The sequence below is a fragment of the Aquarana catesbeiana genome, linkage group LG01 (assembly GCF_042186555.1).
Source record: "Aquarana catesbeiana isolate 2022-GZ linkage group LG01, ASM4218655v1, whole genome shotgun sequence".
NCBI classification, from domain to species: Eukaryota; Metazoa; Chordata; class Amphibia; order Anura; family Ranidae; genus Aquarana; species Aquarana catesbeiana.
This window is the reverse complement of record NC_133324.1, coordinates 559,192,669-559,205,159: the sequence shown is the minus strand read 5'-3', so window position 1 is coordinate 559,205,159 and position 12,491 is coordinate 559,192,669. Positions and strand designations below refer to the sequence as shown.

Sequence of the window (12,491 nt, the reverse complement as noted above, 5' to 3'; positions counted from 1 at the left end):
CAAAGTGGCGGCGGCGGGGCTCTGTGCTAAAGGTCCGGCCGCGGATCGGGCGGGGGGACAGAAGGCTTGCCAGGCACCTCACCTCAAACCAGGGGTGTTGCAGGGATCAGCCGTGAATCGGCAGAGCAGCGTGGGAGGCTCTGTAGGCCTCACAATGGCGGCAGGCCTGGGCAGTATAGAGCAGGCCGGGGGAAACCCTAATCGTCCGACCGGGCCTCTTAATACAGGCAGGGACGGAGTCAGTGGATGTCCAGAGGTTTCTAGGGTATATTTGGTGGCTCACCCAAGATGTTAACAGCCGGGATGGCAGTGGAGTGTAGTCAGTTTTGTGGAGCTGTGTGTCCACACATACTCCTTGGTCTGCTGCCGGACACGCCCCCAACTTTTTTTTTTTTTTTTTTTTTAATATAACAAAGGAAGAGCGAAACTTTACAAATTACTTAAAGCTCCATTCACATGGCTAAATTTCAGCATCAAAAATCGAATTCCTGTTGCTAGATTTGGCAGCTTTGAGCAGATATATTCATGAGAACAAGGTGAAAGAATATTAATTCAATCCCATAAAACTTTTCATTTTTCTTTTATTTACATGGATTCCAAGATGCAAATGGTAAAAAGAAGTAAATACAATATAGAAGTTACATAATAAAATAAAAAACAAACAAACAATCTTATTTTGTCCAGCTAACTTTTGGAATGTCATAATGCTCTGTCAGTGTGTCCAGGTGACGATTAAAGTCCTAAAGAGGAAAAAAATAAATAAATAGTAAAACTCGACTGACACCTCCCCCATCACCCCCCCCCCCCCCCCACCACCACCACCACCACCACTCACACACACCCCCACCCACCTGTAGCAAGTCCTGTATTGAGACTGATCACCCTCATTCCATGCAAACTTGCATCTCTAAAATATAACCCTTTTAACCTGCAGCAATTACCTTGTCTTAATTTCCTGTCTGAATGACTTCAATCATCCTCCCCTCTCCTCCTGATCCCTACTGTAGTTGACCCACCTCTCATAGCTTTTAGCATCCTCTGCTATCAATCACTTTTACTCTTCATGTGTGGGTGTGATCATTAGGGCTGGTGCCAGTCACTATAGGGGTTAAGAGGGGACACATTCCCAGCATCCCACTAGATCAGGGGTAGGCAACCTCAGCACGCCAGCTGTGGTGAAACTACAAATCCCATCATGCCTCTGCCTCTAGAAGTCATGCCTGTGATTTTCAGGGTCTTGCAATGTCTCATGGGACTTGTAGTTTCAAAACAGCTGGAGGGCCGAGGTTGCCTACCCCTGCGCTAGATCATACCACCTGAAAACATGCTGTTATAGTGTAATCAAACAACTGATCAGAAGATTACATAGCCCTCAGAGAGGAGGAAATACATCTAAAAAGGGATGCTGGTGATGTATAGTTTCACAAATTGCTCATAAAAACAGCAGTACAGTGACTGGGGCTACCCAGCAAGGCAGCCAACATTTACAAAAACCCTCCCAAGAGCCAGTTCGCTGCTTGGGAGGACTCTGGAAAGAAGGAACCAATCTTTTGCATTACCTGCATTTGACAGGATATGGCTAGATTTGTACGTGCACACATCTGGGAATTCCTATCAAAAATTCAACCAGCCACTCAAACTTCTTAAAAGTCCAAATACTGCCACATTTACATTATATATGACCCATGCTTCTACATTTAAAGAAGGTAGCAGTGACCGATTTAAGATTTCCCAAAAATTCCTTAAAATGGATGTGTATTGAAGCACCAAACATGTCAGCCTACAGATACATTTTACAGATCAAATTACTTCTTTTCACCCACCTCAACTCTTTGCTTGTGTGTTTTTGTAGCTTTCTTCAAAATTCTTTCCATTTGCTGCAGAAAATAAATAGTCAAGTTTTAGGTCATGTGAAAACTATAGCTCTTTGGTACCATGGTTATAGCTATACGGTATGTGGTTTAAAGTAGCCCTATTCATAAAAGGGTCAAACTAAAATAAAACCAGTCTTTAAAAGGATAAGTTCAAGGAAGACTCAACTGCGCGGTGGTAACTCATTGAAAACTACAAGCAGACAGCCAAAACGGATGCTTGGACTTGTAGTTCATAAATACACAGAACACTGTGCATGAATGACACAGGCATGTGGGCGGAGCCCTGTACGGCCACACTGTTTTCAAAAAGTGACAGCTACAGTGCCTTGAAAAAGTATTCATACCCCTTAAAATGTTCCACATTTTGTCATGATACAACCAAAAATGTAAATGTATTTTATTGGGATTTTATGTGATAGACCAACACAAAGTGGCACATAATTGTGAAGTGGAAGGAAAATGATAAATGGTTTTCAAAATATCTGAAAAGTGTGGCGTGCATTTGTATTCAGCCCCCTTTACTCTTATACCCTCAACTAAAATCTAGTGGAACCTATTGCCTTCGGAATTCACATAATTAGTAAATAGAGTCCCCCTGTGTGCAATTTAATCTCAGTATGAATACAGTTGTTCTGTGAAGCCCTCAGGAGGTTTGTTAGAGAACCCTAATGAACAAACAGCATCATGAAGGCCAAGGAACACACCAGACAGGTCATGAATAAAGTTGTGGAGAAGTTTAAAGCAGGGTTAGGTTATATCCAATATATATCCAATATATCCCAAGCTTTGAACATCTCACAGAGCACTGTTCAATCCATCTTCCGAAAATGGAAAAAAGAGTATGGCACAACTGCAAACCTACCAAGACATGGCCGTTCACCTAAACTAACAGGCAGGGCAAGGAGAGTATTAATCAGAGAAGCAGCCAAGAGGCCCATGGTAATTCTGGAGGAGATGCAGAGATCCATAGCTCAGGTGGGAGAATCTGTCCACAGAACAATTATTAGTCGTGCACTCCACAAATCTGGTCTTTATGGTAGAGTAGCAAGAAGAAAGCCATAAGAAGTCCCATTTGCAGTTTGCAAGAAGCCATGTGGGGGACACAGCAAACATGTGGAAGAAGGTGGTCTGGTCTGATGAGACCAAAATTGAACTTTTTGGCCTAAAAGCAAAAAAGCTGTGTGTAGAGGAAAACACTGCACATCACCCTGAACACACCATCCCCACCGTGAAACATGGAGGTGGCAGCATCGTTTTGTGGGTATGCTTTTCTTCAGCAGGGACAGGGAAGCTGGATGGAGCCAAATACAGGGCAATCTTAGAAGAAAACCTGTTAGAGTCTGCAAAAGACTATTCATGTGTTAGAATGTCCCAGTCAAAGTCCAGACCCAAATGTATTTGAGAATCTGTGGCAAGACTTGAAAATTGCTGTTCACAGACGCTCTCCATCCAATCTGACAGAGCTTGAGCTATTTTTTAAAGAAGAATGGGCAAAAAATGACACGCTAGATGTATTGACTCAGGGGGGCTGAATACAAATGCACACCACACTTTTCAGATATTTGTAGAAAAAAAAATTGAAAACCCATTTATCATTTTCCTTCCACTTCACAATTATGTGCCACTTTGTGTTGGTCTATCACATAAAATCCCAATAAAATGTATTCACGTTTTGGGTTGTAACATGACAAAATGTGCAAAATTTCAAGGGGTGTGAATACATTTTCAAGGCACTGTATTACAGAGAACTTCTCCACGTACTGCTGTCACAGGGAGAGAATGCAGTGGGAAGGGGCTGCAGGAGCATGTCACATGTGCTAACCTATAAAACGGGTGGAACATGCAACATTTTCCCAAAAGGTGTACTTATGCCTTAAAGGCTAAGTTCACTTTTTGGGGAACAAATAAATGCACATACTTGTGTAGAAAAAAAAAAAAAGTGCATTTATTTTTTTTCCCCCACAATTTTGCTCACTGACGAGCCCAAAGCCTGTCAAAACAGACCAACACTTTATAAAAAAAAAAAAACACACACAACACAGCTTACTCTTTTCTCCTGCATTTTTTCAAAAGCAATCTGAGCTGGTGTTCTTTTATCTAAAGCCGGCTTCTTTTTTTCCTCCTCATTTTTCTTGCTAGTCATAATTTGTTGTACAATTTTGTTTTTGTCTTGGTTTTTCTTTTTCTTTCTAAAAAATAAAAAATGTATATTGTAAGTAACAAAATCATTTAAATAAACTGTGATGCAGCACTTTAAACCATGTAGAGAAGACTAAGTAGAATTTAATCCACAACTTTTAGTCAGTATCCAAGTCTCAAAGAAGCAGTCAGCAGAGCCCGCCTTAAAGTGGTCGCAAAGGTAAAAGATTTTTTTTTTTTTTTTCCTTACTGCATTTTCTACATTAAGGTAAAAAAAAAAAAAAAAAACCCTAGTTAGACTTACCGGTAACGGTATTTCTACGAGTCTTTCAGGACAGCACCTGGAGAGAGCGCAGCTCCACCCACTTTTCCCAGGAAACACTGCAGTCAGTTTTTTCTTTAAAGACCGGACACTTCCACCATGGCCTCAGTTGTTCATAGAGTACCTCCAGCCATGCTGAAATTAGATAAGCAGAACATAGCAATAACACCACATTTTTATAAACCAATTAGGGCGGGTCATTGGTGCTGTCCTGAAAGACTCGTAGAAATACCGTTACCGGTAAGTCTAACTAGGGTTTTTCTCCCCTCGTCTTTCAGGACAGCACCTGGAGATGATAAAAGAGTACTTACTCTAGGGTGGGACCACCGCCTGCAGGACCTTCCTGCCAAACGATTGATCCGCTGCTGATAGCAAGTCCAACCTGTAGTGGCGGGTGAAGGTGGAGAAGCTTGTCCACGTGGCCGCTTTACAGATCCGACCTGGAGAAGCCCCCGCTCTTTCCGCCCAGGACGTTGCTACTGTCCTTGTTGAATGGGCCATTACCCCTGTGGGAGGATCAGCCCCTGCAGCCCTGTAGGCTTCACTGATCGCCATTCTAAGCCATCTGCCTATAGTGCTTTTAGAAGCACAATGACCCTTGCGTAATCCAGAAAAAAGAATAAAAAGAGAATTTGTCTTTCTAAACTCTCTCGTAATCTCTAAATAATGGAGTAAACACCTTCTCACATCCAGGATATGAAAAGCCTCCTCTTTAGAGTTGGATGGTGTAGGACAAAAAGTAGGTAAAACTATTTCTTGTGCCCTATGAAAAAAGGTTGCGACCTTTGGCAAGAAACCCGGGTCAGTTTTCAGCACTACCCGGTCCGAAAATATCAAACAAAAGGGCTCTATTATAGATAGAGCCTGTAACTCACTAATTCTTCTGGCTGAGGTAACTGCTACCAAAAGAACCAGCTTAAGCGTCCATACTTTTAAAGTTGCTTCCTGTGGTGGCTCAAAAGGTGTTCTGATCAACCCTTGTAGCACCAGAGATAAATCCCATTTAGGGAAAGATTTGAAAGGTACCGGCCTAAGCCTGGCCAATGCTTTGAAAAATCTTACTATAAATGGTTCTTGAGATAACTTTCTCTCAAGAAACACCGACAAGGCAGCTACCTGGACCTTCAGGGTACTGGCTGCCAGCCCCATCTCCATACCCTCATTGAGAAACTCTAATATTGAGGGCAATTCCTGTGGTGAACATTTTTTAGTCATGCACCAGGAATTAAACCGCTTCCATGTCTTAAAATAAATACCCCTGGTAACCTTCTTTCGGCTATTTAACAGGGTTGACACCAGCTTATCTGAGAAGCCCCTTCTTTTTAGCAGCTGCTCCTCAGTAACCAACCTGTCAGCCTGAGCTGGTTGACATTTGGATGCTGAAGGGGTCCCTGGGATAGCAGATCCTTTCGAAGTGGGAGAACCCAATGTGGTTCCACTGCCAACCTCTGTATGGTTGCAAACCAGGGCCTCTTGGGCCAAAAAGGAGCCACTAGGATCAAACTTGTGGTCTCTCGCTGTAGTTTTTTCAACACCCAAGGGATCATTTGAAAGGGGGGAAAGGCGTAGCACAAGTGGAAGTTCCATGGTTGTGCCAGCGCATCCAAACCTTTCGCCTGATCTTGCCTGTTTAGTGAGTAATAGGCTCTCACCTTTGCATTCTTGTGGGACGCAAACAGGTCTAAGGAGTTCCCCATTTCTTTGTTAATTCCTGGAATACCTCCTTGTTCAGACTCCATTCTGCCTCTAGTATCCTTTCTCTGCTTAGAAAGTCGGTCACTAGATTCAGCTCTCCTTTTAGGTGTACAGCTGTTAGGGACTTTACGTTGCCTTCCGCCCAGGATAGCAACTGAACTGACAAGGCTAGCAAGACCTTGCTTCTCGTGCCCCCCTGTCTTGTAACATATGCCACTGCTGTGGCATTGTCTGATAGCACCTGAACATGGTGCCCCTGGACTATTTCCTCGAAAGCCCATAGTCCTAGGAGAATAGCCCTTAATTCCCTCCAATTGGAGGATCTCCTGGCTTCCCTTTTTGTCCAATTGCCTTGAGCCATCTGTCCTTCCAGGTTGGCGCCCCACCCCCAGGAACTCGCATCTGTTGTTAATCTCCTCTCCTGGGGAAAAAAACAGAGCAGGCCCTTGTTCAGATTGGAGTGGCTCCTCCACCACCAGAGATTCCTCTGAACTCGGGGAGATATCGTTATTATCTTTTCTAGGGACTCTCCATAAGACCAATTTTTCAAAATTGTCTGTTGAAGTTCCCTTGCGTGCAAACGTGCCCACTGTACCGCAGGTATTGCTGCAGTAAGGAGCCCCAAAACATACATCACTGCCCTGATAGAAATTGGCAGGTTTGTCTGGACCTTTTTTACAGCGTTCTGAAGCTTTACTATCTTCTCCTCTGGGAGATACATTTTTCCCTGTATGGAGTCGATAGTGTAACCTAGAAAGGTTATTGCCTGTGATGGGATCATGTTCGATTTTTCCTCGTTTATTAACCACCCCAGGCTCTCCAGATGCCTCCTTGTCCTTTGTAGATCTCTCTCCAATATGTGCCTTGATTTGGCAAATATTAGCAGATCGTCTAAATATGGGACAATCGAGATTCCTTCTATTCTGAGAGGGGCTAAGGCCTCCGCCAGAATTTTTGTAAATATCCTCGGAGAGGATGACAGCCCGAAAGGGAGAGCTCTGAATTGCAGATGTAGGACAGATCCCCCTATCCTGATCGCAAATCTGAGGTGCTTTTGTGATGCTGGGGCTATAGGCACATGGAGATATGCATCTCTTAGGTCTATGGATACCATAAAGCAGTCTGGGGTCAGGAGACCCTTTACCGAAAAGATCGCATCCATCTTGAACTTTTTGTACCTGACCGCTCTGTTGAGTATCTTCAGGTTCAGGATTAATCTGAACTTGCCTGAAGGCTTCTTCACCAGAAAGATGTGTGAATAGCACCCCTGTTCTACCTCGTTGGGGGGAACATTTACTACCACCTTCTGCTGAATTAACTCCTGAAGAATTGCTGACATTGCCGTAAGCTTCTCCGGGTCTCTGGGAGCCTGAGTTAAATAAAACCGAACCGGAGGGGGTTGGGCAAACTCCAGTCCATAACCCTCCCTTATAGTTTTTAGGATAAATGGACTGTCTATTATCCTCTGCCACTGTGGGAAGAAGGTTTGTAACCTTGCTCCCACAGACTGGGGACCGTCACTGGCTCTTTGTATATGGGGTAGGGGGGCGAAAGAGTACTCCTGACTTGCCCCTGCCTCTCTGAGACCTCCAAGGTCTTTTATATCCTGTCTCCTTTGAGTCTGTGGTTTTCCGAAAAGGACGAAAATTTTTGTTGCCCTGAGGAACCACCTTTTTCTTAATGGGGAAGGCCTTCTTTTTGTCAGCAGTTCTCTCAAGAATGGCTTCAAGACCTGGGCCAAAAACCAAATCCCCCTCAAAGGGTAAACCACATAACTTGGCTTTAGAGCCTGTATCCCCGGTCCAAGTCTTGACCCACAGAGCTCTGCGCGTTGAGTTGATTAGGGCAGATGATCTGGCCGACATCCTAACTGATTCCGCCGAAGCATCTGCTATATATCCAACGGCTTTCATAAGCACTGGTAAGGTCTCTAAAAGATCCTTACGAGGTGTACCTGCCTCGATATGAGCCTTCAGTTGTTCCAACCAGTGCTCCAGGTTTCTGGCTACCACTGTTGATGCCATAGCTGGCTTTAAATTTGCTAGGGTGGAATCCCAAGCTTTCTTTAGCAGGGAGTCAGCCCTCTTGTCCATGGGGTCCTTGAGGATACCCATGTCCTCAAACGCGAGGTCAGTGTTTCTCGACACCTGAGAGAAGGCCGCATCCAGTCTAGGCTTTTTGTTCCAGACCTGTGCGCTATCTTCCTCAAAGGGAAACCTGCGTTTGAGGGATCTAGAAAAGAAGGGGGCCCTCTCTGGGTCCTTCCATTCTCTCTTAACTGTTTCTGACAGAAACTTGTGCACCGGAAACATCCTGTGTTTCACTTCACCCATGCCTTGAAACATCTTATCGTGTAACGACAGCTGGGCCTTGTCCTCTAAGTAGTGTGGATAGTTTTTAGTAGATCATCCACCTCCTCTAAAGACAATTTATATCGAGAATAAGAAGAAGAAGAAGAAGATTCTTTCTCTTCCTCTGCTTCTTCCTCTGATTCCGTAGCCACGCTACGATTTTCCTCCTCCGAGTCACTGTCACCCCTATAGGCGGAAACAGAAGACTGGGAACGAGGTACTGAGCTGCCTGCGGCTGGATGTTTGTCAAGGTAGGATTTAAATGACTCAAAAGTCTCCGCCAAATCCTTCCTAAATGAGCTCAGTAAGTCCTTCTGAACCACAGGTACACTAGGAGTGGTTTCCTCCTTCACTAAGTCTGCAATGCATCCTTTGCATAACACTTTTGCCCAAGACTCTTTAAGCACATTTTTACAAGATGGGCATTTTCTTTTAACAGGAAAAGACGAATGCTTGGTCTTTTCTTTTGCCTTCTGAAATACACAAACAGAAAACCCCTATAAACAGTATGCTGAAAAAGAGTGGAAGAGCTAACACTTTAACCCCCCTCCTTCACTCAGCCAGTAAATCCCCCCACAGATTTACTTCACAATTTTAAAACACATTTACTTCCTGCTTCAATACACAGGAAGAATGCTGCAGGCTCTTTAAAACATTTACCAAAGAGGGAACTAAAACATGCCCATAGAGTAAGTTACAGAGACACACTGTCCCCGCTTACCTGGGCCTGGCTGACTTGTGTGGCTCCTGCTCCTGCCACCACCGATTGTTCCTCCTCCATATTGACAGGATTTGCAATGGCGTTTGGTGCTTGTTTTTAAACCTTCCCAGTCCGCTCGCCGCTGCGAGGGCCGGAAATGACGTCAGCCAGAAGAGACCTGCCCTCCCCTCCTGCGTTCCAGCGGCCAGAACCGGAAGCCGCGTCGCGCCGCTGGAGGTCCCGCCCCCGGCCGTAGTGATGCGCTCGCCACCGGAACCCGGAAGGCTGAGCTATGGGGTTGAAGAGGAGACGCCGCTCCCTCCAAGCTAGCCGCCGGTCTAAAGGAGCTGGGACCCCCCGCAGCCTGACCCTCGCCGGGTATGAAGAGGGGAGGACGCCGGAGCAACCCCCGCACGTGAAGGGAGGAAGCTGGGCTGGCCTGCCACAAAAAGAACAGAAATACCGGTATGCCCCAAACTCTCTCCACCTGGAGACAGCGCAGCACACCCCTGGTTCCCTGCAGTGCTTCGACCATGGCGGAGGAAACACTACAACTGAGGCCATGGTGGAAGTGTCCGGTCTTTAAAGAAAAAACTGACTGCAGTGTTTCCTGGGAAAAGTGGGTGGAGCTGCGCTCTCTCCAGGTGCTGTCCTGAAAGACGAGGGAAGAAAAAAAAAACCTTTGTGCAGCTTCCCCTCCCCCTATACTTACCTGAGCCCATTCCCGATCCAGCTCTGCGCCCTAGAGCAGTGTTTCTCAACTCCAGTCCTCAAGGCGCCCCAACAGGTCATATTTTCCAGATTTCCCTAAGATGAAACAGCAGTGGTAATTACTAAGGAAGTGAAACTGATCAAATCACCTGTGCAAAATAATGGAAGGCCTGAAAACATGACATGTTGGTGCGCCTTGAGGACTGGAGCTGAGAAACACTGCCCTAGAGCAGCAGCTCGCTCTCCCATTACAGGGCAGATTGCTAGCCATTGGCTCCTGCTGCTGTCAATAAAATTCTGTGATGAGGGCGGGGCCAAACCACCCTGTCTGTCAATGGACATGGACAGTGTGGCTTTGGATTGAGCCCCCAGGTGTGTCACAATAGTAAACAGCTTCCTATGGTGGTACACCGAGATAAGGAGGAGCCAAGAGTGCTAGTGAATAATAAGAGAAGGATCAGGGCTGCTCTGTGCAAAACATGTTATTTTTTTTTTCCCCTTCAACCACTTGACCTCCGGAAGATTTACCCCCCTTCACGACCAGGTAATTTTTTGGGGATATGGCTAGAGTTGCACGATTCTGGCCAAAATGAGAATCACAATTTTTTTGCTTAGAATAAAGATCACGATTCTAGTGGCAAGATCTTTTGTATTATACAAAAAACAAATTGGGCTAACTTTACTGTTTAGTTATTTTTTTAACTCATTAAAGTGTTTTGTTTATTTTCCAAAAAAACTGCATTTGAAAGACAGCTGCGCAAATACAGTGTGACATAAAATATTGCAACAACCATTTTATTCTCTAGTGTCTCTGCTAAATTATATATATTATATAATGTTTGGGGGTTCTAAATAATTTTCTAGCAAAAAAATACTGATTTTAACTTGAAACCAACAAGTGTCAGAAAAAGGTTTAGTGTTTAAGTGGTTAAACTTCCCTCGTTTACACACAGAAGTTTATTCCTTTGATGTAAAGAACAAAAAAGTTACAATGTTTATAGTTAGCTCAGCTGCTGAGGAATGTTGTGATACTTGGCACACTGCTCCTTAACAGCTGTCAGCTTCAGCAGAGAATTCTCTGCATAGAAACAATCAGGAAACTGCTTTGTCAAGATCACAAGGGGGAAAAGATCGCAATCTCGATTCTTAACGATTCATCGTGCAGCTCTAGATACGGCACTGCGTTACTTTAACTGACAATTGCCCGGTCATGCAATGCTGTACATAAATGAAATTTATGTCCTTATTTCCTTAAAATACCAGGTGAAGTTTCTTTTTAACCCCTTTCTCCAAACCGGTGTCCCTTTTAAAAAAAGTTTATGAACACCAAGGGGAGGGAAAGATCACATGACCACCGTCTGAAAGATATGTAGAAGGACAAGAGGCTTGAATGACCATGTATAAACTATATACCAAGTTAAGTGGTGACTGCGATTTAGCCCTGACAAACTACAGCAAAAGGTATCCCAAACAAGTGGGGACAGAAAAAGATGGGACTAACCGAATAGCAGTATACAAAGTACTGGTATCAAAATATAATTTATTGGAAAAAAAAAAAAAAAACCCCACACAACACACACATGGGGTAAATTGATGAGACAGATGACAAACTAACCCTGGCTCCGGTTGGCGACAGGCCACAATGGGCTAATCAAGAACAACAAGTAACAAAACAGATACATGATTGGGAGCTGGTCTCACTGAGCAGCAATCGTTAACAGGGACCAAGAGTCTTTCGCAGCACGCATGCTGCACAAAAAAAAAAAAAAAAAAAAACATGTGGAAGTGGAAATTAGCAACTCTACTTGCAGGATTAAGAGGGAAGCTGATATGTAATGTGTTGCTGCATGTACCAAATAAGATATGACACAGGTAGGTACACAGATACCACACACTCATTTACATTACTTTCTCCAACAAGCTCCTACACACATCCATCCAGTGGACGCACAACACAAAGAAAATCCTGTACAGAGACTGTACCAATCATTACTAATACAGATATTATACATGAGACCTGCCTCTAGGTGTCCCTACTCTCAGCAGTATACTTACTTCTTGCCTACACTCAGCTCCCCGACCCCTTTTAGCTTCAAAGGCCCCTTCTGAGCCAAGCTGTACTCCGACATCTCTTCGTCTCCAGCCAGCTGAACACAAACTTCCGCTCCCAGAACCAGCCTATGAACACTAGAGCCGGTTTACGAGAGAGCCGTCACAGATGCTCTGTGTCGGACATTTTTTTGTAGACCATGGGAGACTACAAAATGGCGAAGCCGGAAGCGCTGCGATGACTTGTATAGCCAGGCAGGTCGGAGTGCTCACCATGTGTTTCGTTAGATTAGGCGACCCGTCAGAATTAGTAACGGAAGTGACGTTCCGTCGCCGCCATCTCCGGCAGGAAAGATCCGCGAAGTGTGCATTCTGAGTTCATAGCGCTATCTGGTGGCCATTCAGGAAATTACAGGCTATTAGCCATTCAAAATGCATAGCTGGAAAATAAACAAAGCAAACCTTTCCTAGGAGAAATATGGTCTGGGAATTCAGTAAGTTACTCGGATACATAGCTTCCAACTGTCCCTGATTTTGAGGGACTGTCTCTCATTCAGAACAAAGACTCTCTGTCCCTTTCTTCCTCATTTGTCCCTCATTTTGGTCTGATCAAGTGTTGCACTGATACCACTTTAAGACCGAGTACAAGT

At 44.6% G+C, this 12,491-nt stretch overlaps 1 protein-coding gene across 1 annotated transcript; it reads right to left on the bottom strand.

The window, feature by feature from the left end:
• Positions 1 to 563: 563 nt before the first annotated feature.
• FAM32A (family with sequence similarity 32 member A) lies at positions 564 to 12,000 on the bottom strand. Its single transcript, XM_073596269.1, has 4 exons — positions 11,848 to 12,000; positions 3,922 to 4,063; positions 1,824 to 1,877; positions 564 to 740 (listed from the first exon to the last, which is right to left on the bottom strand). Exons 1-4 carry the CDS (start codon positions 11,919 to 11,921, stop codon positions 672 to 674), a joined length of 339 nt encoding a protein of 112 aa, XP_073452370.1. The 5' UTR covers positions 11,922 to 12,000; the 3' UTR covers positions 564 to 671.
• Between the last annotated feature and the right edge of the window lie 491 nt (positions 12,001 to 12,491).

Excerpts from the sequence above, each read along its gene's own strand:
- FAM32A (XM_073596269.1), bottom strand. The coding sequence starts at position 11,921 with ATGTCGGAGTACAGCTTGGCTCAGAAGGGGCCTTTGAAGCTAAAAGGG. Across the intron at positions 1,878-3,921 it reads AAAAAATGCAGGAGAAAAGA|CAAATGGAAAGAATTTTGAA; the intron begins GTAAGCTGTGTT and ends TATTTTCTGCAG. Across the intron at positions 741-1,823 it reads CACACAAGCAAAGAGTTGAG|GACTTTAATCGTCACCTGGA; the intron begins GTGGGTGAAAAG and ends TTTCCTCTTTAG.